The sequence below is a fragment of the Muntiacus reevesi genome, chromosome 18, assembly GCF_963930625.1.
Source record: "Muntiacus reevesi chromosome 18, mMunRee1.1, whole genome shotgun sequence".
Lineage (NCBI taxonomy): Eukaryota > Metazoa > Chordata > Mammalia > Artiodactyla > Cervidae > Muntiacus > Muntiacus reevesi.
Window position 1 is genome coordinate 38680256 of NC_089266.1, and position 27418 is coordinate 38707673.

At 48.4% G+C, this 27418-nt stretch overlaps 1 protein-coding gene and 1 non-coding gene across 7 annotated transcripts in view; both read left to right on the forward strand.

Annotated features, from left to right (window-relative positions):
- The window catches only part of SMG6 (SMG6 nonsense mediated mRNA decay factor), a 196455-nt gene that overhangs the window by 79710 nt on the left and 89327 nt on the right, over positions 1-27418 (forward strand). For all 6 annotated transcript variants that reach the window (XM_065908908.1, XM_065908909.1, XM_065908910.1 and 3 more), the window contains 3 exons: positions 10672-10788; positions 12342-12510; positions 24232-24433. In XM_065908908.1, coding sequence (XP_065764980.1) covers positions 10672-10788; positions 12342-12510; positions 24232-24433 — 488 coding nt within the window. The remainder of the gene's footprint in view (positions 1-10671; positions 10789-12341; positions 12511-24231; positions 24434-27418) is intronic.
- TRNAK-UUU (transfer RNA lysine (anticodon UUU)) lies at positions 3916-3988 on the forward strand. The gene has a single exon. It is a non-coding gene; the product is annotated as a tRNA-Lys (tRNA).

Genomic DNA, 27418 nt, shown 5'->3' on the forward strand with positions numbered 1-27418 from the left:
TTTCGTTGCTGACTGGTCTTCCATTGTGTGGATATACCACAATTTGTTTATTTATCTCCTTGTTGATGGATATTGGTTTTATTTTCCAGTTTGGGGCTGTTAACACATAAAATAGCTGTAAGCATTCAAGTGTTAAGTCTGTGTGAACATATGCTTTCGTTTCTCTTAAGTAGGTACCTAGGAGTGGTATACCTAAGTCATTTGTTTTAACTTTTTGAGAAATTTCCCACCTATTTTCCAAGGTGATTGTATCATTTTATATCCCTAAAGCCGTGTATAAGGAGTTAAGTTCTCTGCATCCTCACTAATACTTGTTATTTTCTGTTTTTTTGTAGACATAGACATCCTAGATGGGGTAGAGTTTCTCATGGTTTTGATTTCCCTAATGTTGAGCATCTTATCAGAAGTACATGTTCAGCATGTTCTTATTTGTCATCTGCATATGTCCTTTGCTCATTTTTTGGTGTATCTTATTAATTTGGAAGAGTTTTTAATATATTCTTGATAAGAGTCCTTTGTCAGATATGTGTTTTACAAATATTTTCTCCTAGTGAGAAAATTTTTGTGACTTTTTATTTTTGTCTTTTAAAAAGTAAGTTTTCTTTTTATGAAGTCCTTTTTTTAAAAAAAATAATTGATCTTTACACATTTATTGGCAAAGGAGCAGTTTAAAATAGTATTGTAGCTCATGCTGCTAATTGAAAAAATCTTCTTAATATCCATCTGATTAACAGTCCAAAGCAGTGCAGCCCTGAAAATGCATAAGCAGTTTCATTTATGAAGATAACAGTGCTAGGACTTCTGTGGTAAAACAACTCCCCCCACCCCACCTGCCCTTGTTTGTAGAATGTACATACCATTGGTGTGAGATTTATACCTTTACTTATTTTTTGAACAGCAAGAACATGTTTAAGCAGCTCACTTAGCCTCTGCAATTCGTTCTTCTTGTCATCTTTCTTCACTTTCTCATCACCTTCACTTAGTGCTGCTTGTCATGAATTTTACCAGTCCGATGAGTCATAGCCTTGCTGATGGCGTTCTCCTGCTTGACTCCTTATTCTTTGGACATAAGTTCTGTCTTCAGTGAACTTTCCTTTCTTTTTTCTTACTTTACTTTTGGTTGCCCCTGGCAGTTTCTTGCTCAGTCCAGGTAAGGAACCACGCGGATGGGCATGTCCAGCATCTCAAGCCAGGCAGCACGTAAGAACAAGAGGTTGAGAGGATTCTCAACTGAGAAGCTGTCCTCAGAATGTCTTAGTCATCCTTTTCTGTGTAAAAGAAAAACATTGCTGGAATCCTGTGTCCAGTCTTTTTGGGTTTTGTCTGCCGACTTACTTTTGCTTACTTGTTTTAAATTTTTCATTTAGAAATAATTACAGATTCACAGGAAGTTGTAAGAAAAAAATATATATATTAATATACACACAGGAGGTCCTGTTCACCCTTCATCCCTCCTTCCCTAATGTTAGCATCTTGCATAACTTTAGTACAGTGTCAACACCATGAAATTGACATTGGTACACTCATGGACCTTATTCACATTTCACTGGTTATACATGCATTCGTGTGTGTGTGTGTAGTTGTGTGCAGTTTTACCACACAGTTAGTTTGTTTGTTTGTTTTTTAAATTTTATTTATTTAGCTGCCTTGGGTCTTAGTTGTAGCATACGACCTCTTCCATCTCTGTTGCAGCCTGCAGGGTATTTTGTGTTTTGTTTTGTTTTTTAGTTGCAGCATACGTGATCTAGTTCCCTGATCAAGGATTGAACCCGGTTCCACTGCATTAAGGACTTAGAGTCTTAGCCACTGGACCACCAGGGTAATCCCTACACAGGTAGTTTAATGTAACTGCTTCACAATTAAGATGCAGAACTGTTCCATCACCACAAAAACTCCTTCATGATGCTGCCTTCTAAGAACCATGCCGCCCTTCTATCCCTAGATGCTAACCCCTGTTTTCCATCTCTGTAATTACATTATTTCAAGAATATTATATAAATGGGATCATATAGCAGGTAATCTTTTGAAATTGACTTTTTTCACTCAGCATAATTCCATGACAAACTGTCCATGTTATTGCCTGTATCAGTAGTCTTTTATGAGGCTGAGTAGTATTCCATAGTATGGATGTTACACTGTTTGTTTAACCCTTTATCCAGTGAAGAACATTTGGGTTGCTTGCAGTTTTAAGCTATTGTGAATAAAGCTACTATGAACATTCGCATACAGGTGTTTGTGCAAACATAAGTTTTCGTTTCTTTGGGATAAATGCCCAAGAGTATGATTGCTGGGTCATATCATAAGCATGTTAGTTTTAAAAGGAACTGTCAAACTGTTTTCCAGAGTGACTGTACCATTTTATATTCCAGTCAGCTATGTATGCTGCTACTGCTAAGTCACTTCAGTTGTGTCTGACTCTGTGCGACCCCATCCCTGGGATTCTCCAGGCAAGAACACTGGAGTGGGTTGCCATTTCCTTCTCCAATGCAGAAAAGTGAAAAGTGAAAGTGAAGTCGCTCAGTCATGTCTGACTCTTCGCGACCCCATGGACTGCAGCCTACCGGGCTCCTCCGTCCATGGGATTTTCCAGGCAAGAGTATTGGGGTGGGATGCCATTGCCTTCTCTGTCAGCTGTGTATATATGGTCCAATTTCTCTACATCCTCACCGCTTTTTGGTGGTGTTACTATTTGTCATTTTAGCCATTCTAATAGGTGTTTAGTGATGTCTCGTAGTTTTAACTTTCATTTCCCTGATGGGATATAACTGTAAATGTAAAGATGTAAAATGTAAAGATAATGAACAACCTTTCATGTGTTGATATTTCACCTGTATTTCCTATTTGGTGAAATGTCTGCTCATGTCTTTTACCCATTTTCTAATAGGACAATTTGTTTTCTTATTGGTGAGTTTTGAGAGTTCTTAATATAGCCTAGATACTAGTCCTTTGTAAGATATGTAGTTTCCAAATATATTTTTCTAGTCTGTAATTTGCTTTTTCATTGTCTTACAGTAGGGTAACAGATTTTAATTTTATGAGATGTAGCATATCAATTTTCCTTTTATAGACTATACTTTCGGCATCAAGTCTGAGAAATCTTCACTTAGTCCTAGGTCCTGAAGACTTTCTTCTGTTTTTCGTCTAAAAGTTTTATGATCTTTTTTTTTTTTTTAGTAGTTTTATGGTCTTATGTTTCATATATGTCTTTGATCCATTTTCAGGTAATTTTTGTGTAAGGTGTAAGATTTAGGTTGAGTTTCTTTTTTTTTAATGGCTGAGTAATATTCTATAATATGGATATTCCACAATTTGTTTAACCATTCATCCACTGAAGAACATCTGAGTTTGTGGATATCTAATTGCTTGAGCAAATATATGTTGAAAAGGCAGTCATTTTTTGACTTACCATCGGGAAGAATGATTCCTCCCAGTTTGTTCTTTTGCAACGTTGTTTTAACTATTCTAGGTCCTTTGCCTTTTCCTTTAAAGGTTAAAGTTTTGTTTTAGGGTGAGGTTTGTTTTTGTCTACAAAAGTCTTTGCCCAGACTCTGATAGTAATTGTGTTAAACCTATAAATCTTTGTGGGCAGAATGGATATCTCTACAATATTGATTCTTCCGATCCATGAACATGTTAAGTCTCTCCACTTATTCTGGGTCATCTTATATTTCTTTCATCAGCATTTGTAGCTTTCAGCCTAGGATCCTGTTCATATTTTGCTAGATTTATACCTAAGTATTTCATTTTCTTCGGCAGTGTTGGTGTTTTTAATTTCAGTTTCCACATAGTTATCTCAGAGCTTTTGGTACAGAACTGTGGAGTAGTCTGAGGTTTTCGTGTTCATAGCAAAGGAGAGAAGAAGAGTTGGAGTTTGAAACTTGAATCACAGGCATTTGAGAACCAGGTATGGGGAATTCCCTGGTGGTCTAGTGGTTAAGACTCAGTACTTTTACTGCTGAGGGCCTGGGTTCAATCCCTAGTCAGGGAAGTAAGATCCTGTAAGCAGTGCGGCCAAAAAAATCCAGAAACCAACCTGGGACCAGTCATTTCACTTCTCTGAGCCTGTTTTCTCAGTTGTCAGAAAGGGAGAATAACCTCCAGTGCAGATCTTTTGTAAAGCTCTGTGATTTTATATATATATATTTAAACACACACACACACACACACACACACACACACACACTCTGTCCTGTGCAGATCTTTTGTAAAGCTCTGTGATTTTATATATATATATTTAAACACACACACACACACACACACACACACACACACACACACACACACACACACACACACACACACACACACACACACACACACTCTGTCCTGTGCAGATCTTTTGTAAAGCTCTGTGATTATATATATATTTAAACACACACACACACGCGCGTGCTCTGTATAGGTATTTCTGGCCACAGTGGAATCATCGTTTATGATCCACAAATGGAGAGGCAAGTGTACCTGCTGTTAAGAGCAGCAGTCATTTCTTGAACCACTTCGTGGTGCTAATTTTCAAGGATGTGAAATCTTGACATTGCTCTTGTACTCAAGGGGCTTATAATTTTGTTGAGGAAGGATGCTCTATGTATAAAAACTCCAGGATTAGGTATTCCTTGTCCAGTCCCAAATGTGTGGTGCAGACAGTGGGTGCACCAGAGAGCTTTCTCTTCCTGGGTTTTGTTTGCCCTTTTTGTACCCTGTTCATCAGTGTGGCTTCTGGTTGTTGATGAGAGAATGTGTGGAGGTGGGAGGGGGTGTGTACAGATTTAGGGGAAGAGGGTCATGTGGGAATATGTAATTAATTTTTATACTTTCCCCAGTAAACCATCGACCCTTTTTATGATGTCATGAGGGATTCCTTAATTTTGCAGCTGCTTCCTGGTTACGTCAGAGGGGAGCCTCTCACCCCACAGCCTGGAGCTGCGCTCCTACAAGAATTGGAAACAAATGAAGTGCTGAATATCTAATGGCTTCCACAGGGAGAGCCCGTTCAGACTTCCCAGGCCTCCTTCTGCAAGGTCTTCCTCAAGTATTTCTGACCCCCTGAAGTGTCTTTGTTCTGGAAAGACAGGACTGGCCCAGAGCCAAGTGGGCGGGAGCCTGGGGACTCCTTGCCGCACAGACCCCCTCCCTCCAGGTGTTCCACAGTCCCGCGTTTCTGCCTCTCTCCTGGATCTCATTTGGTGGGTGTTTCCCTTGTTGGGATCTCAGGATCCTCTGGAACCTGCCAAGATTATCAGAGAGGGTCCTTCCCTCCCCGCATCATCTCCATCTTCTCTTCTCTTCTCTCTTCTCTTGATTTTCCTTCTGCAGCGTTTCTCACATCTGTGCATGCCTTTCCGTTCTCTCCCCCACCTCTCTTCTAAGAAAGATGTTACATTTATTTGGCATTATAAAGTTTATGAAGTGCTCTACATGTAATTCCTCTTCATTCAAGCAAGTTCACGTCCTCTTAGCTTCCCAGCCTGTTTGACTCCCTGTCGCTCTTTTCCAGCTACGCTAATCCATCCTAAGTGCTTTAGCTAGGTTTAGCTAGACCTCCTCACTGCTTGCTGGGTCCAGCCTGTGTGTGCTGCCCTGGCATCGCAGGCCCTGAGCTTTGGGCTCCCTGTTCTACGGCATGCCGCATACAGTGCTTGCTGTCAGAGTATGTGCCTGGGGTGCCTCTACCTGCGTGCCTCTTCAGTGCGCTCCATCTTTGTTCATCTTTTGCAGCATGGATATGTTCTCTTCCACGAAACCTTCCGTGATACACACCAGCAGGAAATAGTTAGAGAAAGCATCTTATTTCCGCCTTCCTTATGGAATGCCGTAATATATGGTCTTGAATTACAGTTATTTGGCTGTCTGTGTAGTATTCTTGTCTTCCTCATTAGAATATCATCTTCTCACGGACAGTATCCTGTTTTCCATTGTATCCTCCACAATTGGACCAAATCAACGTCTGTGGAGTCAATGGGAGAGGTCACTTGGTCGGGAGGTTGGGATTTGCTTTGTCCCGACACCTACCCGCTTGCTAAGAGAAAGTTAGTTTATAATCATAGAAAATCCAGAAGGACAGTAGGGTCTCTGAGAGAAGGCACATTCCCTCCCATGTTCCTCTGTCTTGCCTCGGATAGATTTTACTCAGGGATGCATCCTGGATTGCCTTCTCCCCAGTCAGCCTGCATTCTGCCACTGTGCATGAATATAGTTTGCTTGGCTGTATTGGTGCCTAACTTCTCTGACTCATTCACCATTCTCTCAAATGATGAGTTTTATTCCCTGGGGAATAAAATGATGCCCTGATGGCGTGGACATCTCTGCTTTTGCTGTGAGATTTTTGTCTGGTTCCTATAAACGCAACTGCCTCTTCCACCTCCCTGTCAGCCAGCAGCTGCCACAGGGAACTGTGGCTCAAGCAGCAGCAGTCGAAAGATGCTCTCACTGCCCACTTCCTGTAGACGAGGAGGTTTTGGTGGGCTGCTCAGGAGCGGTGCCAGCTCTGTGTCTGACTGGTGACTGACTCATGAGAAAAGCAGCCTCATGTCTGAAAGATAAGAGCCAACAAATCGCCTCCAGGTGGTGTTAGTTTGGAGGTGACTGACCATTCATTTCCTCTCTCTGGGAGGAGTCGGTGGGGACGGAATCAGTGAATAAGTGGTCTTGCCTGCATTTTTCTCTGGCTGTTAGTGAAGCCGCTGAGCAAACAGTTGGTCCTCTCTGCTGGAATGGCGAGTGGACCCCAGTGCCCTCCGAATGCCCTCTGTGGCCGTGGGGGTATCAGACTTATGTGTCATCTGTACTGTGTCTTCTCTTCATTACTCCTCTCATTCTCTTGCTAGGAAGTTGGCTATGTGCACCAGGCAAACTCTGCTTGTCCGTTGCTGCCAGATTATTCCGTGACCAGCCAAACCTCAGCCCTGCTGATCTGATTTCCTCCAGATCTCCCCCTGACCCAGGAACCTATCAGAAGTGATGGTTCTGAACTGCGGTCCCTTGGCCGGGCTCCACGGGTCCGGGCAGGTGGGCCTGCCTCGCCTCCGTGCCGCTCCCCTCTCCCCCCTCCCGCCTTGCTCCCATTTCCTGCAGGACACCGTTCTGCCATCCTGGAGCCGTCAAGCACAGCTTTGCTTTGGCAGCACCGTCGTGCACACACGGGTGGGAGAGGGGCCGTGTTTATCACTTTTCCTGGAGATTATCTGTTTAAGCACTTCTCTGACAGTTACAATAACAAGGGCAGTGTGTTGTGTTTCCCAGCAGAAGGACACTTGCTGTTGAAAGATGTATAGCACTAATTAGAAATACATAACATCCGGCCACATGGCAGCCTTCTCCCGGCCGCTCCATTTCCTGATTTCATACAACTTTGACGACAGTTGGTTTATGTTTTCCATGAATATGTTCTCAGAAAAATGAGAAGGTCTCTCCGTTAATAGGAGCGAGAAGAGTGTTTCTGCTTGAGCAGGTATTTGGCCAGAGGAGTGGCGGGAGCCGCAGTCACCTGCCCCTCTGAGAGCGTGTGGGAGGGATTCAGACTTCAGGTGACTCTCTGGTACGAGACATTTCTGTCTGACTTCCTCAGCCAGAAGCTTCCCCCTACCGCCTTGTGAACAGGCCTGCTTTTGGAAAGAAGGGGAAAGGCCGTTTCACAATGTTAATGAGTTCCTCAGCTCCTGTCAGGCTCCAGCCACCTGACACAAAGCCAGAGGAACCCAGGCAAATACCAAGGCGAACAATGCTTTTTCCTTCCCCACCCCACATCACTTGTTGCCCTGGCCCAGCCCCCTCCAGGGATATATATGGGCCTCTGTGAGGGTGGGGCCAGTTTCCTAGGCCTCACCTGGGATGGGTGGGCCTGGGACCCTGGATGCTGCTTTCCTGCTCACTTGCACCAAGTGGGTCCTTCTCAAGGACTGGCATCTTATAGATTTTAGCCCACAGAAACCTAAGTGAGGCAGATAGCATCTCCTGAAGATACCATAGCACTTAATACATTTCTCACTGGAGGCACGGGATCTGAGTCACCATGGTTACTTGGGTGTAATAAATAACCCATTTGGAAGGTCCTAAGATTGCAGGAACCCTGTTTTATTTGTAACTTTGTATGTGTAGGTGCTCAGTATGTGCTTATGTACCACTGAGCCGTGGAGGAGGGCAGGCCTTCCAGAAGTGTTCTATGTGCAGAGCTGACCAAGACCCAGGCATTCTGACCCCCAGAGATGACTGTGGTATCACCACCTGCGTGATCACCACATGACAGCGTACTGATTTGTATTAATACCTCCCCATCCTTCAGACCCAAACACAGCAGGGAGTGCTGTCAGGCCCTTTCTGGGGAGAAGGAGGGGTGAAGGGTGAAGGGTGAGGTGGTGTAACCATGGCCAGGAGCAGAGCCGTCATGCGGCTGCCTTTCAGCCACAGCCCTGAGGTGGTCAGTCCCTTCCAGACATAGCAAAGAGGCTCCAGTTGTTGCTCCTTCACCTGGTCCCCAGACCTTCCTGTAGGAGGCTTAAAAAGGAGCCAGGCTGGACTCCCCAGAGGCCTCAGGGTCGTCATTCCTAAGTAGTTGGTTCTCCCGTTGAGCCTTCGCCTTGTGCACTTTGAGAAGGAGTCTAACCCAAGGCTGCCATTTATCATAAACATAGAAATGGTCTTGGTGAAAGTCATCTCACTTCACCCTGTCTTATCTTTATCAAGGCTGATGAGAGTATCTTGTTGTAGTCCTGAGCTTCTGTCAGTCCTTGGAGCTCAGATACCCACTTCCATCTCCTCTGAGGGCCTTCTGTGCAGGTAACTTCTGCCTAGGCCCAGTAGTTCCCATGGACAGAGGAGCCTGATGGGCTGCAGTCCATGGGGTCACGGTCACAAAGAGTCTAACACAACTTAGCAACTAAACAACAACTTCTGCATAAGATGTTCAGTTGATGAGGGGACACTAATGTATACTCACTGTGTCATCCGCCAGGATGTGGCCTTCACTCATCCTCTCCTAACTAGCCTTATTCTCCCTTTCTGGGCTTTGTTGCTATTTAGAGGCAGGCTGCTGGCAGTGCTGGGCAGGGGCCTGGACTGGGCCAGGGTGATTCAGACAGTGCCGTTGCCTGTTGTGAGCATGGAGGGGAGAAGCTGGCAGCTTTCCTTGGGATGGCTTACATATCTCCCCCTTCCCAGCTGTCCATCCTCCCTCTGCTTGGTCCTTGGATGCTCGTTTCCTGTCTCTCTAGCAGAGGTTTAGGGCCTTACCAGAAGAAGGAGGGAGGCTGGCGATCTATTCTAATCACATGGATTGTTACCACTTCCTTACTGCCTGCCACAGTTGAATTGGAAAGTTCGAGGGTGACATTTGGGACCATTGGGCATCTGGCAGGCTGGTGGGAAAACCACAAGAGAAGAATTGCTACACTGATGCTAGTCATATGTTGGGACCTTCTGAGCAGCAGCCTGTTCCTTCTCACCCCCAGGGCTTTCTAAAGTGGTTTGGGGCTGGCTTTGCATACTCCAGTCATGTTTGCTCCTGTGGCCAAGACGGTTAGGAATAACTGTGGTTGTGTAGCATCTCCTGGAGTAAAGACTTCAATTAGGCCCTATTGAAAAGCCGAGTGTCAATGAGGGGAGAGGCGAGAGGGCTCCCTCTTGACTTCCGAGGTTAAAATGCAAGCAGGGACAGAGATCAAACGTGCAGCTTATTATGCTTTTAACACTTGGAGATTCCGAGAGCTCTCCCGTATTACAGGAGGAATTAACAGATCAGCTGCTGCCAGAGCAAGCGAGCCTGGTCGTTGATGCTGCCTCCTGCACATAGAGGGGTCTCCTCCCCCGGGGCTGCAGCCTGGCCTGCTGCCTTATGCTTGTCACCTGTTCCTCTCAGGGCTGGATGAGGTGACCATCAGGGAGGGCCGCTGACAGGGAGTGGGTACGGACAGTGGTTTGAAGGTGTATGTGCTTGTAGCTCCTGCTAAAGGATAGGCCTGGCCACCGCCAAGCTCGCTCCTTTCCCTGACCCACAGCGGGAAGGAAGTTGGTCAGGCTCAGGAAGTGAGGGGCATAGACTGCTAGTGTCGGAAGCCAGGTTTATTTCTTAGCTCTAGAGGAATGAATAGGTGAAAATTAAAGCTAATACTTAATTAAGTGCTTATTATGTGCCAGGCACTGTCCTTTATAAAATTTGACTCATTCAGTGAAACATATATTATTTCTAAGTGTGTTCCCTGAGGAGGAGGAACAGAGAGAAGGTAAGGCTGAAATCAAAGGGTGGTGCTTCAAGAAAATGACTTCTAAATTTGTGTTTTTCTGATCTTAATTGGTGACTGTATTCCTGCCATCTATACATTAGAGAGACTGAGTTAATATGACTTCCTGTTAACTGTGGATTCATGTCATCAGCAGAGAGCATGCAGTTTGGGCTCCGACTGTGCACCTGGGGGAAGTGGTGCAAAACAGAATTTATACCAGGGAGCCCTATAATAACCATATCGGGCACTTACCACATGCCAGGCATCCTGGTGAGGGCTTCACATACGATACTTTATTTAACCTTTTGACTGCCCTTTGAGAGTGGGAATCTTCCAGCCCCAGGCTCAGGTGAGGAAAAGGAACTCAGTGACATGACCAAGGACTTCCGCCTGATCGGGTGGGGAGAAGAGCCCTGAGCCCCCAGGACACTGATGGACTTGCCTTTCCCCTCCCCAGACTGCTTCTCGGAGGAGTGTCGCTCTGTGATCCAGGAGCAGGCTGCAGCCCTGGGCCTGGCCATGTTTTCTCTCCTCGTGCGACGCTGCACCTACTTACTGAAGGAGTCGGCCAAAGGTAAGCAGACGCGGGCCCCTGGCTGGTGGACCTGCCAGCTCCTGGGTCCTGTCCAGACACGCTCAGGAGGCCACACTGCGTTCTCCGTGTCTTCTCCCTCTACTCCGGGCTCCCTCTTGCCAGCGTGCCTCTTCCTTTTGCCTACCTGGCTAGTCCCACTTCCTCTCCAGCCCTCCTTCCATTTTGTGGAAAGGAGAGGAGACTTCTTTCATCCTCTGTCTCTCTTCTCTTTCAACAGGATTTTCACTGTACCTCTGAACTGCTGTGTGTTCACGCAACTTGAATAATGAGTTTTCCTTGATGTTCATAATTGATGTTTTGGTTTCCCCCTCTTTCTGTATGTCCCTCTTTGTTTGGTACCTGGTAGGGGCCATAACTGCCGTGGACCAAGCATCTGCAGGAGACTCACTGGACCAGATCAGGGGTTCTTTCTAGCCCTTGCTTTGAGCAGTGTCCCCATGTCCTTTAAGTCTGCCCTTAGAATTCCAAGTCTGACTTGGAATTCAGGCAGGGCTGAAGGGTACACCTTCCTTCCAGCTTCTGGATCAGTTGTGATGAGTAGTGAGGCCCCTCTGTTGTTCCCCAGCCACATTAGCCTTATGGGAGTGCCTCTAGCCACTGGGGCCGCCTATTTAGAGGGAGGGAGGTTAATTGGAGAGAATCTCAAGTTTACAGAAAAGTTTCGGAAATAATACTCTTACTTACCCCTCACCCAGACTCCCTAATTGTTAACATTTTACCACACTTGCTCTAAGTTATCTCTCTTTCCATACACACACATATACATATTATTTTCTTTGTGAACCATTTGATTGTAAGTTGCAGACATGGTAGCTTCCCTGCCCTGCCCCTTCCCGCACCAGATACTTGACTGTGTATTTCCTAGTCTCAAGGACCTTCTCTTACATGACAGTACTGTTATCACAGTCAGGAAGCCAGCGTTGATACAGTACTATTATTGACTCTACAGATCTTACTGAGTTTGTATCAGTTGTCCTAAAAAAATATTTCTTTCTGGTCTAGGATCCACTGTAGGATCAGATGTTGCATTTAGATGTCAAGACTCTTTATAGTCTCCTGCAACATGGATGGTTTCTGAGTATTCCTTTGTTCTTCGTGCTCCTGACAGTTTTGAAGTGTGCAGGACATTTATCTTGTAGACCGCCCCATTGTTTGGGTTTCTCTGATACTTCCTTACCATCAAATTCGGGTTGTTCTGTTTGAGCAGGAACCCTGGTGCCATGTCAGTGCTGTGCTGAAGGAAGGCTAGAGTGGGTGTGGGTGGGAGGCTGGAGGTCAGGGTGGTGACCCTGTCCCCAGGCCACAGGTGGAGCACAGGCAGCTGTGTGCAGGGCAGACCCAGTGCACTGGTTCTCTCTTTGTCCTGCTTTTCAGAATCCTCTTAGGTGCTGGCACTTGTCCTTTGCTTCTGGGCCCAGCTGTCCTGTGGACGTGGTCTCCCTTCCCTGGGAGCTGGCTGCCATCCCAACGCCCCAGGCCACACACGGGGCCACTGCAGATCTAGGCCCAGCTCTTACCCTTTGCCTCTGCAGCTCAGCTGTCCTCTTCTGAGGGGGAGGAGGATCAAGATGACATCAAGGTGTCCTCCTTTGTCCCGGACCTGAAGGAACTGCTCCCCAGTGTGAAGGTCTGGTCAGACTGGATGCTCGGCTACCCAGACACCTGGAACCCTCCGCCCACCTCCCTGGACCTGCCCTCACAGTGAGTCAGCCCTGCCCGCCCGTGTTCCCACAGCCCCCCTCCTGTGGCCTGCTGACTTGTGTCTCCCCTCGCCATTGGAACGTGGGTGTTCTCCTTCCGTGAACACCTCCCAGGGCCCCTGAGGTGTCAGGTGGTTTCTGCCTGCTCCCTGGTCCATTCCTCCTCCTCCTCTAGGTCTCTCTCTCTCACGTCATGGCTTGCTCTGTTGTGCTCCTTGCCCTTGCCCTTGATCTTGCGAGTTTTCACTGTGCACTGCTCATGCTCATTGTCTCTGCAGCTGCCTCCCAGGTCTGGGTGGGTTTCATTGTGTGAGACCCCCTCCTTCTCTCCCGTTTCGTCCATCGCCGTGCACCTCTCAGGCCCTTGCCGCTTCTCATGCTGCCCTGCACACTCTGTCTCCCCGCCTCCCTCTCATGATGGTGTGGTGTATGTTGGGGGTGAGAACATACATCGCTTTCCCACTCACTTCATCCCCATCCCCCGCAGCACATCCCTCCTCGTCTCCCTGTCTCTGGATGTTGGTGTGGAGAAAATGTGTGTCTGCTGAGTGTGTCTATGTAGATCTCTTTGTGTGTCCATACGACTTTTTTCTCTGTTATAAAAATTGCGGTAAAAAATATATACGACAGCTTGCCATCTTAACCATTTTTAAGTGTACAGTGCATTCATGTTGTTGCGCAGCCATATAGAGTGATTTCTTGGGTTCATAGCAGTGTGTGAGTTGTAGCTCTGTGTGTGCCTGTTTGGGTCTGGTTGTGTGTGTCTGATGGTGAGGGTTTTTTTGTATTAAAGTGTGTGTGTGGGGGGGTTGTCTATCAAAGGCTCTTTTGGTGTGCCTTTCCATGTCTGTGCATGTGTGTGTGTCCACGTGCTGTGTCCACATTGGTATCTGGGTCTCTGTCTTCATGTGTGGGTCTCTGCAGGGTTCCTGCGTCCCCCATGAGCAGTCTGTTTGACTGTGTGTCTGACGCCATGTCTCTGTGTTCATATATACGTCTGGGCGCATGTCAGTCCATCTCTGCTTTGGTCCTGCCCGTGTCTCTCTCTATGGGGCTGTGTCCCGTGGGAGTGTTTGTATATGTTCCTGAGCGTCTGTGCCCTGGCCTGCCTGTGTCCCTGTCCATATTTGTCTGAGTGTGTCTCTGTGTGTCAGTTTAGGTCTCTCTGTTGGGGGCGGGGGATAGTTTTCTCTATATGTGGGTCTTCCTGTGTCCATCCACCTGCCTCTGTCCCTCCTGCCCGTCTCAGCTTGTTCCCGCCTGCCTCTTCTCCTGCCTCCCTCCCTGCTGTTTGTGCGTGTCTATATCAGCGGTCAGTAAGCTGTGGCCCGTGAGCTAAGAATGGTTTACATTTTTAAATGGTTGAGAGAAAGATCAAAAGTATGAGACTTCACGACTTGCAGAAAGTATATGAAAGCCCCTTTTCAGGGTCCATAAAGCTGTATGGGAATACAGCCATGCTTGTTTGTTTACCCGCTGTCCACGGCTGCTCTTGCACTGCAGTGATAGGGCTGAGCAGTTGTGACAGAGACCATACAGGCTGCAGAACCAACAGCACTTACCGTCTGTCCCGTTACAGAGAAGGTTTGCCGGCTCCTGCTCTATATCCATGTTCCTATGCATCTTGTTCTTCTCTGTGTTCGGGTCACCATGTATGTATATGTGTGTGTGTGTGTTTGCCTAAGAGCATCCTAATGCGTGTGCACCCAGGCGCCTGTTTCTGGTCAGCTCTGTTGACTGTCCATCTCTCTCCCTTATTCTTTCTCTTTTCCTATCTTGGTCTCTCCCTTGGCATTTCTCTCTGTCCGACCTTTCTGTCTCCCTTTCTCCCCTCCTCCCATCCCTCCCTCTGCCATCGGCTATATTGTGGTCTCTGGCAGGTGTAGTACACTCCCATTTCTTTCAGGCTCTGTGTTGGGCATATACGTGTGTGTTCGGGAGCAAGCATCCATGCTCACTGTCTTCTCATTCTTGTCCAGTGCTCTTCCCTGGGAGGGGGAGAGTACTGGAAGGAGGAAGATGGATGACTGGGATGGTGCATTACATTTCTAGGGAGTGGGCAGGGGTGCTTCTCTGGGCTGTGGGCCAGCCATGCCATGGGAGTCTCCAGGCTTCTGGGTGACACACACAGGTCTCTGCAGCAGAGGTTTCTGGCCAGCAGTTAACTGACCTTTCCGTGTGGACTCTGGAGCCTGATTCTTTCTTGCCTTTCATTCCTCATATTTCTTCCTTGCTCCTCACCCCAGGAAGCCACGCCTGGACCATTCAGCCCGCCCTCCCCAGGACCCCCCAACTCTGGCTCTGTAACCCTGTGGGTGACGCTCACAGCACCAAACAAATCTCTGCATCTTTCCTGTGAACCCTCTTTAAGTTTCCAGGACGCACTCCAGGCTGAGGACCCGTGAGCCAGAGTTGAACCCTGAGCTGGTCAGCTGTGGACACACAAAGGAACAGGCTGATCTGGCTTGGGGCAGCCGGTTCTCAGCAGCGATCCCTGAAGAGTTAACATGTCAGCCTCTGACTTTTCAGGCCATTAATCTGCAGTGCCGACTAGGCAGTTTGCAGTTCTGGAAAGAAATTGACAAGGAAGGACTCTTGCTCACCAAGTATCTCCAGCCACTGCTTCTGAGCATGTGCAGGGGTCACAGTGTCTTCCTCACTTTCCCTTGGCCTTGGGGGGAGGCAGACCATCTGCTCCTGGAGCTCGGGCCTTCCCTGGGTCACTCCACCGCACAGCCTTAGGTATGGTCCACCCAGGTTGTTTCCCCATATCCTGGCCATCAGGCTGGCTAACCTCTCTGCTGCGACCTGTCTCCCTTCACCCCCCCTCCCTCTCCCACCCCCTTGGCTTTTGTTTGGCTGAGGAAATGGAAAGCTCACACAGGAAGTGCTGGGCCTCATTTGCTCGAGGTGCTGAGTCTGTTTTCTCTGTGGATGCTGGAGCAAATGGACCGTTGCCGGCTCATGCGAGCTGCTGCCCATCTTTGGGCAAGGGCTCAGTCTGCAGCCGGGCACGTGGTCCAGGCTACATCCACCCCCAGATGGCCTTCACCTCCAAGGCCACAGAGAGGCAGAGGGGGCTGGGACATGTCAATCAAATTTGCTCAGTCTTTCCAGACTTTCCTTCACAGGGATAGCAAATCTGACCAAATAATGTGAATCTGATGGCTTAGTAGACAAGTTCCTGTAGCTGTTAACTTACTCTTTGATGAGTCCAGACTAGGCTGGAAAAGTCAGTGTGGTAGAGAATAGAGTCTTTCCTGCACTGTCTGCCTTTGCAGTCAGAATCAGCGGCTGGTTGTCTTTGGAATGCAAGTTTAAGCATAGAGGGGGGGCCATGCCATCCTGGGGCCTGACCACAAGGTACAGTGGTTTGAGGGCTGGTGCCACTGGACGAAGCAGACCTGGTCTGACCATCACCCCACCTCATAGCCTTCGGATCCAAGCTGTGGAAAAGTGGAGTAAGAATTTACCTCCCTTCTTTCTGGTTTCTCATGTAACCGCCCAACACTCAGTGAATGGATGCTATAGTTAAGGGATTGGCAGGGTCTGGTGGTTCTTCTCTAGGTTACAAAATGACATCTCCCATCCACCGATCTTCCATACTGTGGAACCTTTTTCTCTTAAGGCTGTGAGGAATAACATACTCCAGATAGTTCTATAGATGTCAGAACAGAAATCCATCCCTCTGACACACTAGGTCCCTATGCTGCTCTTCACTTTGGAAGGTCTGGGAATGTTCTCAAGAGAGTAGGAACGAAATCGCTTCCACCTAACACCTCTCCTTTGTGTATTTTCATTAGTCAGTGCCTGCATATGTTTTCTGCAAAGTCAGATTCCTCATTGATCCTAAACTAAGGTGACCAGAAAGCCTATGCTTCAGTTTTCTTCTCCTCCAGAAATGCCTACTCCCACATTGTCTCCTTGACACATTTGGACCCTTGATTAATCTTGTTCCTTCCTTCCCCTTCTGCCTTTCGTTGTGTTACCATCGTTCCTTGCACAGTCAGTCACTGCGAAGCATCCTCCACCTTCTCAGGGGAATTCTAAACCACATCATGAGGTCTCCCTGGTTCTCTCCTTCTGGCCCTTATTCCTCCTCTTTCTGGTCACATTGACTGTTCCTCGCAGGAGCCACTTGGGCACACATGGAGCACTCGTCCTGATGGTGACAGGACTTCCCCGACGCTGCCGAGTGACAGGGGCAGGGCTTCAGAGCCATCTGTGCCTCTGCACACAGCGGCACTTGGTAGGCTGGTGTTGGCACGTGTGCACGTTGACTTCCCATTCGTGTCTGTTAGGAGTTGTAATGGGATGGCTTTGTACCCAAGATTTGGGTATGGAGGATTGTAGCAGGGTGTGGAAAGTTGCCTTGAGCCACTGTAAAAGGCAGTGTAGAGTGCTTTGGTCTGTTTAGAACAGATCACAGTGTTTGGAGGGGCCATTCACATGTTGGGGGTTGGAGGAGGAGTGGGGAGCACAGATTCTGTGCCAGGACTTTCGTGAGAGGGGAGGGGCAGCCACTCCCGACTCTGCCCAGGGAGCATGAGGCCGTTGTGAACGTCAGGTGGTGGAGAGGAGCAGAGCGACGGGCTTCCGCGAGCCCACGCATAGCCCCCTTGCATCCCAGGACCTTTGGCAAGGCAAGGGCAGTGGGACAACCTACCTCATTTCAGAGGCTCCGCCAAAGCCAAATCTTCCCTCATCTTGATCTCTAGTTCTCAGTAAGTGAAAGAGTCAGGGGACTTTGAGAACATCCAAACCTAGCCCAGCTGTGGCAGTTGGTTTATTGCTTTCAGCTGGTACTTGAACCCAGGTCCTGGTCTTGGAGGCTTTCCCAGGTTTAATCCCCGGAGCTTTCTCTGCAGCTGTATGACACTGCGCTGACCCCGAATGAGGATAGGAAAATAGAACCGGTGCCAAGCCAGAGTCTCTTTTTCATTTGGAGTCTGGCTGTCTGCCCATGACCAGGGTTACATAATGGGAAACATAGCCGGGGCTCTGGAGAGCCCGCGCTTCACCAGGCTGCCCAGACCTTCGCATTCTGATGCTATATATCTTCCTAATTGTAGCTCGGATGCATTTATCACACTGTTGGATTGGAGTACTGTTTAAAAAAAAAAAAAAACCTCCAGAAATTCCTGGACTTGCTGCTTTTCCATGGCTTGTCTTGTGTAGTCTACGGAGCATGCTGGAAATGACCTGGAGGGAGCCCCCTGAGGTGCCATCACCTTGGGAGACGTGGGGACATGGAGGGAGCGTGCAGTATGCTAATTTCTGCAGGAAGCCCGCCTGAGCTCACCCTGGAGACGAGATAGACATTCCTGAGTTAAAAAGAAGCTCGTTCGCTCACCCTCATAGGGCAGCTCTGAAGTAAGAACTAATCCCAAGCCTAGTCGGCACCCCTTCAAGGACGCTTAATACGTCTTCCCAGAAGGGCATTTTAGGAGGTCACTAAGTACTAGTCCATCAGCACTTCCCTGAAGGAAGTGGTGGTGACTGTGGGAAGCCCCTTTGCTACCCTGGCTCCCCACCCAGTCTCCCTGGCTCCGGGTTGGGGCGTCAGCACTCTAGCCTGGCACCAGGGGGTTCCTCTTCCTCCAAGTGCTGAGTGTGGGGCACACGTGATCTCTCCCACGGCAGGAGCCGCCGTCCCCCGCCCCCCACCTCCTCCCTCAGGACTTCTTGTGAGAGGAAGGGGTGTTGGCCCAAGGCTCCAGTCTGACCCCAGCAGGGTACAGCCGCTGACCCCGGGAGAGTACTTTCCAGCTCCAGGCTGAGGTTATTTGGGTCCAGTGTGTGCTAAACTGAGAAGACGTGTTGGAGTGGTTACAGCTCAGAATTCAGAGAGGCCGGAACCGTGAGAATCCGCACCAGGGAGGCCACCGAGGAATCCACTCAGGCCGTGGAGATGTCGAGGTCCCCTGGGGACCACTCTTTCCCAAACACAGTGCTGATGGGTTTAACACACCATCGTCATGCGACCGAGGCCATATGTTTGAGCGTAGCTTGGGAGAACTGAAGTTGAATAAGGCGCTGACCTAGAGAGAGGTTGAGGGAGGCACAGGAGAGGTACTTGAGAAATCCTGGAATGAGGTTACCGTGACCTGCTGTTGGCCATAGGGCTCCAGCTGCACTGCTGAGAACATGAAGTTTATGTTCTCAGAGAAGTGCAGGGTGACTGGGCTGCAGATTGATTTTGCCCTATTGGGCAGAATTAATTTCAGCGGGCACTCTTCCAAGGGCCCAGGTTGACTTGTTTGTGTGAATTAGAAAGGCAGAAAGGATCTTCTTTAACTGAGTCTCGTAGTTCTCAGTGGTCACCTAATAAACAGTGACATTCTCAGAGCATGGTATCTGGCCGCCCATGTCTTAACTCCTAGAACAGTGAGAGCCCTGATAACGTTGTCTCCTGTTTATATCATGGTGGCATCTGGAAGATACACTGTGGTTCCCGAGTCTCAGAGAGAGCTGTATAGATCTCCCCCACCCCCTCCCAGGGTCTGCCTCATCCTGCCGAGCTGCCTAGCCTGAGACCAGAACCGGAGCCTCAGCCCAGAACCGGAGCCTCAGCCCACTGAGAACAGAGTTGGCTTTCCAAGGGGCTTACCGAGCTATTTCAAGCCCAGGTACTGTTCTTTTGACTCTACCAGACTTGTTGCATTCAGGTCCGTTTCTGCTATTACCTGCTCATTTCCTCCAGTTGGGTGGGGGGGGGGGTGTCCTGCAGGGCTCCCGTGGGGCTTGGAACCCCGCGTGGAGGGTTGTGGGCTAGAATACAATGGTCCATCAGCAAACAAGTTTTAAAAAGAGGATATAACATATCTTAAGAGCATTTTTCTTGCTGTGGCCTTTAGTCTTTCCCCTTTGTGGCTATAGTCCACAGACCATCTCTTTTTCAGTTTTCTTGTGCCTGGCTTCTGTGCCATCTTAGCCATGTTTCCAGAGCTCCTCACCCCAGGAACCGAAGACCCAACTCGTTTCCCATCTGTACTGCTTCTCTGATCTTCCATAGCTCCAAAACACAATGCAGGGCTTCTTCTCACTCAGCTCTTTCCGGGTTTGTTCTGCAGCTGTGGCGTTTGAATGTTAGTGTTTAAACAAGCTGGTATTACACAGGAAATGGCCACCTCCACAGGCCCCTGCAGGCTTGTAACATGGGGTCATTGTACTTGATATTAATCACCAGTCAGCCTGTTCCCCCAGTAAAAATATGAAGGGGTGTATGAGGGCTCAGTCCTCCTCAGACTTGCCAGAAGGATGGCCTGAGCCCCAGTGGGACCTTCATCCTCCATTCTCTGAACTGTCGTCCCGGCCTCGGGTGGAGTTAGAAAAGTTCATACCTGACCTGCTCCCTATAAAACCAGCAGATCTGCCTTCCTTTCTGAAGTTTAGGAAGGAGCTTGATAGATCTCTGTGGTATAACTTGCCTCGCACATCTCACACCTGAATCTTCCTGAGCTCATTGTAGTTGAGTGGCATGTCGTATGAGGAAATGCCAAAATTGAAGAAACCAGAAACCCACTGGTCCACCTGAGATCAGGGCTTCTTGGTTCCTTGTACCGAAGCTGCTTTTCAAATGCTATTTGCAGAACTAACCCCAGCCCGAAGGGTTAATCTGATTCCCCGAGTCAATATCCCCCCAAACAACCGGCCAAGAGTGTGCATTGGTTCATTTCTGTGAAATGTGTTTCCCTAGTCACCTGGGCTGGCCTGGGCTGCATTGTATCGGCCGGCAGCTGCACCGCACTCAAACTGACAGCTACATTAAACCTTGGAATTCTGAGGCAATAAAAAGTAAATTAACTCTTATTTTTTTCCTTTCCTGGTGGAGTAAGTGAATGCCTGTCTGTAGGGAAGTGAGCAAGCCTTGGTCCTGAGTGCATACCTCTAACTAGCCACTGCTGGTCGGTCCCAAGCTAGGATCTGGTGTGCAGATTCCAGCCAAAGGTCTGCTTTCCCGGTGTGTGGCGTGTTCTGCGGGGTTGGACCACTGGGTCACCCTGCAGCCGCCGATCCCTGCTCACCAGTCACATCACAGTTGCCTGAGAGGCTCCCTTGCCGCCATTCTGAAAGCCATAAACAGACTCACATGCAGTTTCATGTTCTCTGGCTGCCTTGTGTCTGTTTGGGGGGAAGATTTTTTTGGACTCTGGGAGCTTTCCCCAAATATGAGCTGGGACCAGAACAAACCAGAGGGATTTGCCCAAGCAGATAGCGCCCTAGAGGGTCCATTTAGAACCACTGGTGCCTTGAGCATGTCTGGAAACTCTCCTGGGGAGTCATTTCCTAAGCGTTTCTAGAAGAATGGGAGCGGTGTAAAGTTCCTCACAGCCACCAGAATTGGACATCAGGCCCCTTGGCCCGGGCCAACCTTGAATCCCTAGCATTCAAGGGCTGCAATGGGGTGAAGGTTGAAAGGCACTCCCAGCTGGGATAAAGACTAGAGCAGGAAAAGGCTAACTTTTCCCCTTCTACTCAGACAGGAAGCTCTGTGTTCACCCACGGGACTGACCTCTCAGCCCAGAGGCCTGATCAGGGTAGGCTGAGGTGACGTTGCCCAGGTTCCAGGAATTACCTCATCCCGTTGCAGACATCTTAAGTTTGAGTTCAGACATTTCACCTAGTTTTTCAAAGTACTTCTTCCTTTTAGTATTAGTTTCCTGACACTCCCTTCTCCCCCACCCTCTGTGGGGAGTCACCGTATGGTCCATGGGCACCTGATCAGTTGTTGTGTTTATGGGGCTCAGTGAGGAAGGAGAGGACTATCAATGAGCTATGAAGTGATCTGGCACAGCCCCACTGCGATACCAGAAGAAAGTAGCCACTAGACTTGTACACCCGTCTGGAGGGATCCAGACAGAAATGACCTTTCCTCGGAGCATTTTGTGTATTTATTCCCTTGGTTCAGCTCAGTCTAGCTTGGCCCCTTGGGCCCCTTGAGATTTCGGGGTTGGAAACTCAGGACACTTGCTTTGTCTTTTGGCATCAGCTGCTGTTTACAAATCTATACTAGGGTAGGAACTCCTATCCACCGCATTTCTGCAGTGAGTCTCCAGGTTTGGGCACAAGGTGGGTGGTAATGGGCAAGAGGCAGATGTGGGCAGGGGTCCCTCGTGGTGGCCAGCAGTCTCTGGGAGGAGTCCGTTTTGGTTTATCTGAGCCTTAGGGACAGGGAGCATGGTAATGAGAACCACATGGTACCACATATTTCTTCATCTTGGATCCAAGATGGTAGGGGTGGGAGAACGAGAGAGGGATGTGGGGCCTCCCATTGTGGCAGCCATGGGTAATTTTCTGCCGCCTCTCCCTGGCATGAGATGCTGCTGCCCACACCACCACCACCTCCCCCCACCCCCAAGTAGTTCCTGAAGCAGCCTTGACCTGCACAGCACCAACCAAGGCCCCCAAGCCAAGAATTCAGCTGGGAGACTTTTCACCTTCTTCCTTCTCGCTGTCGTCTTTCCTGTTTATTTTCCAAATTGCTGCTCTGCAGCCGAGCAGTGCCTGTTGGCCGGAGCTCACCACTGCTGTGGGATCAGACTCAGGCAGTGGGCTCAAGTGGCCAGCAGGGCACAGGGGGAGGAAGCGGGGAGCTGGAAGAGCCTCCCTGTGCGTCTCCCATGGGCAGCGCTAACCTCGGAGGCGGCCCTGAGCGGCCCTATCACATCCGGTGCTTGTCTCTGCAGCCGGGACCGGAGGATAAACTATCAGAGCTGTGGGGCAGTGCATCATTCCTCTTATTATTTTCTTCTCTGCGGATGGGGTCGTGGAAAGTTCAGTTCCTTTTAACCCTCCAAGTTCTGTTTATTCTACAGCTGGTAGCCTGAATGCCGCGTTTCCCATTACATCACAAAGGGGCTCAGGCAGATCTCCGCACAGAAACGTGTTGCAACTGTTTATTTTTTTCCATATTTAAACATTTCTGACAGCCAAACTCAGCCGAGCCAAAAGATGGAGCTTTGTGAATGAGTCCAGTCGTCGGTGTCTGTGCAGAGAGAGAGGCTTTAGAAAGCTCTCGCCCCTCCGGTGATTCTTCCCAAACACATTCTTGTTCCTGGGCAAAGCCTGGGAGGCGAGTCATTGTGCGGTACACGTGTGTTGATTATGTGCCGTTGTGTGATTAATGGAGCTGTGTTCCGCTTGGTTCCCAGGACACTCTTGAAAACAAGATGTTTCATTTCATGGCCTTTTCCTCGTGCAGCGATTTCAGTAAATAAACCAGTGCAGGCTCCTTCCACCTGGATCCAGGCAAGGAGTCTTCACACCTCCACTCCCCTCTCTCCCCCAGCATCACCTTCAGTGCCATGGCCCTTGAATGCCCTCTCTTCTGCCATCTCCCCAAAGCTCCCCGTCTTCAGGAGAAACACTTTCCTCAGGTCTGAGGCCCCTCCCTGGCAGATCTGGCTCATGCGCAGTGACTCCTCTGGGAAGATTCCAGGATGGAGCTCGCTCTTATAGCTCTCTTCTGCTTCTCGCCTCTCACCACCCCGTCTCTTGAGCCTCATTGTAAAGCTTTTCTTTGTTATTCTGTGCAGCTCACTCCTTTTAGAGTACAGCTTAGCATCCATAGGGCACTTGCCTGTTCCAGACACCCTGGTTAAGGTAGCCTTCTGGAAAAGAAAGCCAAGTCCTGTACAGCCCAGGGCCTATAGACTTGGCGGGTCCCGAATCTGACCACAGTTTGGCTTTTAGAGCTGTGTCCCATACAGACGAAAAAAGAAAGCTCTAAGGATCCTTACCACCCACCAAAGCAGGGATGTGAGCCACAGGAGAGTTTTGACAAATGACAGTGTCAGAGAAATGAACCTCCTTTTTCTAACTTGGCTCTGAAGTTTGAACTGGGGCAAGCCGGACTTCGCCTTTTCAGGAGTTCTTACCATGTTCGACCAGGAGCTGGTGATACGCGATCAGGGGTGGGCAGCCAACCCAGTTTGCCCAAGACTGAGGGTTTTCTGGCGACTTGGTACTTTCAGTGCTAAAACTGGGACAGTCCCAGGCAAACCAGAAGAGTTGGTCACCCTGTACGTTACCTTCCACTTGTGAGGGAGAAGAGGGGGGGAGTGGTGGCTGAGACAGTACTGATGTCATTCACCTGCTGAAATGCTTGGGTGGCTTTTCCTTCCCAGGAGGATTTTGGCAGGACAGGAATGAGGTTTTTGTTGGGTGTGTTTGATTGTTTTCCTCCTTACCTATAGGAAGAGCGCTCTAAACTACTGTAGAGGACTGGGGTGGGAGGCAACAACCACGTGACTTGTTGCCTGGTGTGTCTGGTCCCTCTGGCTGTGTAGGAGGAGGAGAGATTGGCATGGTGTTGCTGTCTGTGTGGCATATACTTGGCTGGACAGAAGCAGGGGAATTCTGGGAGCCGCCTCAGGCACTGGTTGTCTTGAATGTTTGAGTAAGTGTCTCAGGCACACTGTCTGGAAAGGTGACAGGACCTGCATTAGGCAACTGATTCTCTAAATTCTTTTTCCTTTCTGGTTAGTATTAAAAGCGTCCCCCTAATCAATTTCAACTTTGCAGAGATGGACACACACCCACCCACCAGATTACTGCCACGGGCGCAGTTTTGTCTCCGAGCTCTTTGGGTTAGATTTCCTGGCAGATGCCAGCCGTAGATGGCATTTGCCACAAGCATGTCCCTGCCCACAAGTGCTTAGACGGCTTGAACTGGTCCCTCTCTAGAGCTGCTCTTCTCGTCTTCCCTCCTTTCTCGCAGGGTTGCTGTGGATGTGTGGTCGACGCTGGCTGACTTCTGTAACATACTGACTGCAGTGAATCAGTCTGAGGTGCCACTGTACAAGGACCCGGATGATGACCTCACCCTCCTCATCCTGGAAGAGGATCGGCTTCTCTCGGGCTTTGTCCCCTTGCTGGCTGCCCCTCAGGACCCCTGCTACGTGGAGAAAACCTCGGATAAGGTCAGCCCCAGGCCAAACATCCCTCCCCCGTTCACCCCTCCTCTCAATTCTCCAGACTTTTTTATTCTTGGGAAGTTTTCTGTGCAAACGGAACATGATTAAGTCATTGAGGAGGGTGTTAAGGGAAAATATCGACCTTTTAGCCGCTGACATCCAGCTCCATGTCCTGAAAAAAAAAAAAAAAAAAGCCCTCTCGACTTCCTTTGGTGTGTGTGTGCGCTCGCTGGCATGTTGTATATACGATCATTTCCTCACTTGTTTAAATAGTGCAGCTTGTGTTGGCAGTGCTCTCACTCAGCTCCAAATGGTTTGCATCATGCTTAAGGCACCCTCCTTCCTCCCCCCTTTCATCCTTCCCCCCAGCCGCAAAACTCTGCACTAGGAAAACAGCCAGGGCTTTTTCCCTTCTCTAAGGAGGAGAGTGATAAATAGGTGACTAGAGAGAAGCAGACACCATGTGTTAACTTACAAAAAAAGCTTTTAGGAATATGAAGCATTCCCCGCTGCCTGGTTTCTATTTTTCTTCCTCTGAGGACTGCGTTTTAACCTGAACTTTCTCCTTGTCTGTCTGTTTATAGAAAACAAAGCCCATTGCCTGTTGCCCTGGTGGGGACTGTGGAGCTCTTAGTCTCTGCTCAACATTTGGGGCTGCGGCCAGGTGTGGGGAGTAGAGCCGTCCTTTCCACTTCCCATTCCCGTGCGGCAGCTGCTGGGCTGGAGAAGTCGCGCCCACAGACCCCCTGGAGCAGGGTCTCCTCTGCCAAGCAGGGGATCCCTGTGACTGACCCCTGTGCGGAATTGTTGGCATCACGTCGCCTAGGGGAGAGCTTTTGGGGACAGTTTCACAAGTGGCTCCTCAGAAGGAAAGCTTTTGAGCTAGATGAAGTATGTATAGAAAGGCAGGTAGATTTTTTTGTCATTATTTTAATGTCAGATAGTAAAAGCTAAAATCCAAACATAAACTACAAATATGAGAGATTTTATGTTGAATGTAAATTTTTTTAATTCGTCTTTGTGAAAAAAGGATCTATGTTCCTTGTAGACAAGTAAAAAGGAAAAAAATGTATCCACAACTCCTTTACCCAGTGGTAATACAACTGTTGTTTTTTCTGATTATATACAATCATATTTAACTTCCAGTATATGCACACACTTTTCTTTTTTTTTTTTTAACACAACTAGGGATCATATTATTCATGCTCTGCTTTTAAATATTTATTTGGCTGCACTGGGTCTTAGTTGTGGCATGAGGAATCTTAAGTTGAGGCATGTGGGATCTAGTTCCCTGACCAGGGATCAAACTCTGGCCCCCTGCATTGGAAGTGTGGAGTCATAGCCACTGAACCACCAGGGAGGTCCCTGTAATCTGCTTTTTTCACTTGTATCTTTTAATGTATTCTTAAATGGAATCATGTTTGAGGGTCACTTAGTATTCATTTCTATATGAAGATTTCTTTAACCAGTCTTTGCTTTATTGAATCAAGGGACTGTCCTGAATTTTTGAACTACTATAATAAGTGAAGTGATTCCTTATAGTAGAATTTTTTTCATATATTCCCTTTGGTTAAATTTATATAAACAGATAAAGGTCTCAACATTGACATATCAATGGAGTTTAAATGCAGTTAATGACTAATATTGGGAATGTGAGAACCTTTCTCTCTCTAGAGGAATACTCATTTTATGTTTTTCCAGCAAAACGTTGGAATAAAGTCCTGCTGTTCTAGTCTCCGAAGGGAATACTAACAGGGAGTTGTCGTGTGTGAGGCTGAGGACAGCTAACACAGTGCAGACTTTATGGAAGATGCTCAGTTGGAAGAGAAACTGGGCAACCACAACTTGGGCCAGGGGAAACCTAGTACGTCCTGTTCTTCTGTGATCATAGGGTGGTCTTGACTCTGGAGGTTGCTTTTGGAAATTGGCTATTGGGTTAACTGTCTTTCAGTGAAGAACACAGAAAGAGTCCTAACCAGCTTTAGACTTGCTAAGCCTTTCGCTGTGTGGCATGTGGAATCTTAGTTCCCCCACCAGTAGTCGAACCTGTGCCTCGTGCAGTGGAAGTGCGGAGTCCTAACCCCTGAATTACCAGGGAAATCCATCTCCCAGCTTTAGTGTGAGCATATTGTACATGTGTCTGGTACAGTAGATGATACACAACAGCATGTGGTAAGTACACGACTGGCAAGAAGAACACAAAGCCCGTGGTCCTTGCCCTCAGCCTGTGGTCGTGAGTCACAGGCTGCCCGGGGCAGTCGCAGCTCACTGAGACTGAGGTAGTCTGAAGGTAGTCTCCACTTCAAGGACTGTGGAATAGGCGTGTCTAATGATGCAACATCTCCAAATCCAGACTTCTCAATTTCCTTCTCCTTCAAACCTGATCTGTCTTCAGTCTTCGCATCTTGGTAAATGGCACCTTTGACTTTGGGGCTACTCATGTAAAAATTCTTGGGGTTATTCTTGGCTCCTCTCTTCTCACACCTCCATATCTAATCTGTCAGCAGTCCAGGTCTTCTTTACCTTCAAAATAAACACATACAGTGCTTTCTTACCACTGCACCCTAGTTCAGTTCAGTGAAATGCCTTCTGACTAGTTTCTCTAGCTCTTCCCTCCTGCTCTCCAGTCTATTTCCAGCACAGCCACTGGTATGATCTCTTTATTTTTATTTATTTATTTTATATTTGGTCGCGCTGGCTCTTCGTTGCTGCACACCGGCTCTCTCCGGTTGTGGTGCGTAGGCTTCTCGTTGCAGAAGCTCCTCTGGTTGCGGAGCGTGGCTCTAGGCGCACAGGCTTCAGTAATTGCAGCTCCTGGGCTCTAGAGCCCTGGCTCGGTAGTTGTAGTGCACAGGCTTCGTTGCTCCCTGGCACATGGGATCCTCCTGGACCAGGGATTGAACCCATGTCCCCTGTGTTGGCAGGCAAATTCTTTTTTTCTTTTTTTCTTTTAAATTTAAATTTATTTATTTTTATTTGGAGGATAATTGC